The sequence below is a fragment of the Lactuca virosa genome, chromosome 3 (genome assembly GCF_052849685.1).
Source record: "Lactuca virosa cultivar CGN04683 chromosome 3, Lactuca_virosa_CGN04683_v6, whole genome shotgun sequence".
NCBI classification, from domain to species: domain Eukaryota; kingdom Viridiplantae; phylum Streptophyta; class Magnoliopsida; order Asterales; family Asteraceae; genus Lactuca; species Lactuca virosa.
The window spans coordinates 78,687,030-78,691,550 of record NC_136428.1 but is presented as its reverse complement, the minus strand read 5'-3'; the positions used below and the strand labels follow the sequence as shown (position 1 = coordinate 78,691,550).

Sequence of the window (4,521 nt, the reverse complement as noted above, 5' to 3'; positions counted from 1 at the left end):
CAAGGACTCAACCATTTAACTTTTTGAAGTTTGGATTAAAACTGTGAATTTGAATAAACCATAGGAACCATTTCTGTAATTTACTCGAAAACTTATTTATCGGCCAACCCGTCCGTCCCCGCCGTCTGCAGGTATAACACAAGTTTGAAGAATTGAATGGTTCACGATTCATAGAGGATGGAAGGTGCAAACAGAGAAAGTAGATGTGTGAAATGTGTAAATTCATGTCTCTAATGTGATATGTTGTAGTGTAACAGGTGCTTTGGACGACATATGAGACCCATTATGATGAAGAGTATTTCCCGGATCCAATGCCGTTCGAACCAAGTAGATTTTTGGATCCGGTTCAAGCTTATTTGTTTATACCGTTTGGTGGTGGGGCAGGCTCTATGCAAAGTTGAATATTCTTGTGTTGTTCATTATGTCGTAAAACAATATAATCGTCTTGAGAAATTAAATTACCTCCTACCTTTTATGCTTATAATTATTCCTACCCACTAAAATTATGACAAATCACCATCCAATTTAATTGTATTTGATATATTCTTAATATAGTCTTACTGAGTTAGTTAAAAAAATATGGAATGATTACACTTGTCATAATTTTATTGAGTAGAAACATTTATAAGCATAAAAAATAGGAAGCAATTTAATTTCTCAATCGTCTTTTACCCTAACACAAAATGTTGAGCATTCATTCTGCATACAAGCATTTGCGCTTCATTGCAAACTTCAAAGATTATTAATACAAAATTGTTTATTAAAACTTTACCAAAACATTGTGTATCACAACCTAAAGGTCTTAGAGAATCAACTGTTGCTATTAAACCAAATGCCCCTTCAATCTTCATGATGAGATTATAATTTAACTTCAATATAGTAAATATTCGAATGCATTAGCATATTAGAACTAAATTCCTTGCATTAGTCATGACGATATTCCATAAAGCAGCTCTATATATAAAAAAAAATGAGCTAAAAGCAGATAAATCATTAAACAATTCTACCTGAAAATTCAAAACAATTTCTAACAAAAGACTAGCAAAGCAAGAACTTGTTACCAACTTCATTCTAATTTGCATCATAACAAATGGCCAAAGCAGTTGAGCTCGAAGATGATCTGGAATCTAACACAAACACAAACAAAATCCCATTAGTCAACCATTGAGTCAAACAAAGAAATAATAATAATAATAACAATAACAAAAAACACTAACCTTGTACACCATTTTGCATCCAATCTTGTGCACAAATCAAAGTTTGCAAAGTATCTTCACTTAATGAGCTTCTATACTCATCAAGAACTCTATCTCCAGTATCAAACACGGAATCCAACGAAACCTTAGACATAGGAATTCCCAAAATGTTTCTCGCCATCATTGACAAAACAGGATACCTCGGGGTATGAACCTTCCACCAATTCAATATATTAAAATCAATATTCCTAGGAAACAAAGGCTCTTCAAGATACTTATCAAGGTCAGACTTCACGTTTTGACTTTGCGATGTTTCATGAAGAAACCGGTCAAACCCGGTCAACCGGTCTCTCGTATCACTCGTATCACTTCCGCCTACCTGGCTGTGAGATGCCAGCGTGGAGTACACGTCATGCCCATTGTACAATGCCCTCATACAGTTAGAAACTATATCTACACAATCAGGAGCATCACCTCCATAGATTTGAGGGTAATAATACTCCACCAATTTCATTTTAAACCTCGGGTCTAAAATTGCTGCAATTGCTAAAGCCAAGCTGCATTTCTTCCAATACTCATCGAATTTGTTTTTCATTTTTAAAGATAACTCGCTTATATGTTCATCATGACTCTGACACCAGTCGATTAGTTGTAAATGAATGTCACAAACTTCCGGAAAATATATATTAGCAGTTGGATGTTTGCTTCCTGCAAAAACTGTAGAAACTTCCACAAATAGTTTCAAGAAACTAGTGATTGTAGAAGCTCGACTCCAATCATCATCTGAAGGACACATTGTGTAAGCAAAATCTTGTTCTTGGAGACGTGAAAAAGCTTCTCTATACTCCAAAGCAACATCAAGCATGATGTAAGTTGAATTCCAGTGAAGGGTGTTATCGTAATTTAACGATTTCTCGCTGTTTACTCCAACTTCTTGAACCATTTCGTTGAACTTTTCAGTAACGGATTGTGAGCTTCGAATGTACTTGATGCTTTCACGGATTTTGGAGATTGTTGGAGATAAAGCTTCAAGACAATCATCAACCATGACTTTTATAAAATTTGCAGCACATCTTACTTCAAATAATTGACCATTACATAAAAGAAACCTGTTTTGTGATAAACGATCTCTGAGTTTGCATACAATGTTGTCATGAATTGGACAATTGTTGCAAGTCAAAGAGAATAACTTTCGGTCAATGTCCCATTCCATTAATCTACTCATGATAAGTTCAGAAACCATGTCTTCTGTTAGAAAAGGGTCGATGTTTATGAAACTTAAAATCTTTTTCTTCAATGCCCAAGTTTCATCAACAGAATGTGCAGTTAAACATAAGTACTTAGCATCACCTTTTGCAGACCATGTGTCAACACTTAAACTGATTTTACCTGGAAGGGTATCCAGCATTTCAGTAACTTTTTGTTTCTCTTTGAGGTAAATTTCTTTACAATCAGCCACGATTCCATCAAGTGTTGCAAGCTCAAACAATGGCTGAAGTTTTCTAACAAAGATTTTGAACCCAACATGTTCGACCATAGCTAAAGGGTACCCATGTAAAATGATCATGCGAGCAAGGTCAAATCGACTCCTTTTGTAGTCAAAGTTACCAGTGGTTAAAGTAACAAGACTGTCTTTTACTGGGGTTTGTTCGTATTTGATGAGATTGGGGATGTCGGGTTTTGTTTGATCATGGTCGTATGTGAAACTTACAGGTGTTAAAGATCCTTCCTTTTTCTTACCTTTTGATGTTAGCATTTGAGATACATCGTGATTTGATCTTCTTCTACATCTGATTAAGTGGTTTCTTAAATGTGATGTTCCACTGGTACTTGAACCACTGAGTTTCTTCTTACAATGCTTACAAACAGCAACGCAGGCATCACCTCTTTTGATCCGGTCAAAGTCTTTCCACACAGCTGATTTCAATCTACTACAATCAACTAGTACTGCCTCATCAGAAATCTCCATTGAATCTGCATCCAAATAAAAAGAATTTATGATATAACAGGCTTAGACATGTTTGATACAGTAAATCGCATTGCATATTATATGAAAAAGCATATAACCTCTTCCAAAATAAAAGGTATTACATCAGAATGCACATAACAAAAGAAAAACATAACCATGAACTTCTTATAAGACATAATTTAAATTCAAACCAGCAACTCATATATGAACGGATAAACTGTAAGAACTCAAATTTAGAAATGAACATGAAGGAACAATCATCAAGCGTTGAGAGCCCCAAATACACTCAAAGGTAAATCGGCAGAGTTTGCAGGAGAAATAACCGACCCATATGTAAAAACCCAGTTTTGACCCGAACTGGATCCTAAGACAACCCGCGTAATCGGGTAAAAGCCAAAGGGTTTTTAATTAAATAAAACCCTATTGGAATCGGATCGGGGAAAACGCCGATGAGAAAAGAATCGGACTTCGGGTTTCCCTTTTACATTTAAAATACAAAAGCTAACGAACAAACGGGACTACATGAAAGACCATTTGATGAGCTTACACTTATCCAGACACGTAATTTCAAATTCATGCATAAACAATTCACAAAGAAATATGAGAGAGGAGAAAGAGGAAACGTACAGAGAGTGTTAAGAAGTTGCGATTGCAGATAGAAAATTTGAAACGCATACAGAATAGAATTTTTAGGGTTTAGATTTTCGGTGGATAGCGTTAAAAGGGTGTTTTCTGGAGATGAATCCCACGAGAGTCGATTTGCAGGAGAGATAGAAATGTAGTATTGGGCAAGATTGGAGCAGCCGTAAGATTGTAAGAAGGCGCCAACCCGATACACAGAACTTTGGGCCTTATGCTCAAATCATTGTTGGGCTGCTATTTAATTGAAGTTCAAAACATATAAATAAATAAAAACTCAATATGTTGAAAACTCTCACAAACACCAACTATAGTTGTTTTGGACTTTTTGGTGTAGAAGGTTAAATAGGTCTATCTTCTCTCAAATATACTATAACAATATCTAATTAATAATAAATATTTTTCAAGTTATGAATTTAATTGAATATTATATTTATCCGAAGATGGACATGATATAACATACTTAAATTGATTATTGTTAAAAATTTCATGAGAAGGTGATTGCCAACCAAATTCTTCAAAATATAGAAGGAAACAAACTTATGTATATTAAATAATAAACTACTACAGTGCGGCGTCAATACATTTTGTAATTTGAATTTTGATAATTATATTGATAAAAATTAGGTGTCGTAGAGTGATATTTTACGAACTAAAATGCTGAAAAATGTCATTTTACAAAATTGAATGGTGACAAGTGTCGGTGAAACATCTAGC

At 34.7% G+C, this 4,521-nt stretch overlaps 1 protein-coding gene across 2 annotated transcripts; it reads right to left on the bottom strand.

Moving 5' to 3' along the window:
- Positions 1-939: 939 nt before the first annotated feature.
- Positions 940-3,964, bottom strand: LOC145166060 (zinc finger BED domain-containing protein RICESLEEPER 1-like). Of its 2 annotated transcripts, none has more exons than XM_079084986.1 (3): positions 3,793-3,964; positions 1,218-3,170; positions 940-1,127 (listed from the first exon to the last, which is right to left on the bottom strand). In XM_079084986.1, the coding sequence occupies exons 2-3, from the start codon at positions 3,163-3,165 to the stop codon at positions 1,072-1,074; spliced, it is 2,004 nt and encodes a 667-aa protein (XP_078941112.1). In that variant the 5' UTR covers positions 3,166-3,170; positions 3,793-3,964; the 3' UTR covers positions 940-1,071. The 2 variants fall into 2 exon arrangements, with proteins under 2 accessions (XP_078941112.1, XP_078941113.1); XM_079084987.1 differs by lacking the exon at positions 3,793-3,964 and adding an exon at positions 3,357-3,428.
- Between the last annotated feature and the right edge of the window lie 557 nt (positions 3,965-4,521).

What these genes read in the sequence shown, in the direction of transcription:
- LOC145166060 (XM_079084986.1), bottom strand. Translation starts at nt 3,165, where the DNA reads ATGGAGATTTCTGATGAGGCAGTACTAGTTGATTGTAGTAGATTGAAA. An exon ending in GATGCAAAATGGTGTACAAG is followed by an intron (nt 1,128 to 1,217) that starts GTTAGTGTTTTT and finishes TGTTTGTGTTAG; the next exon opens with ATTCCAGATCATCTTCGAGC.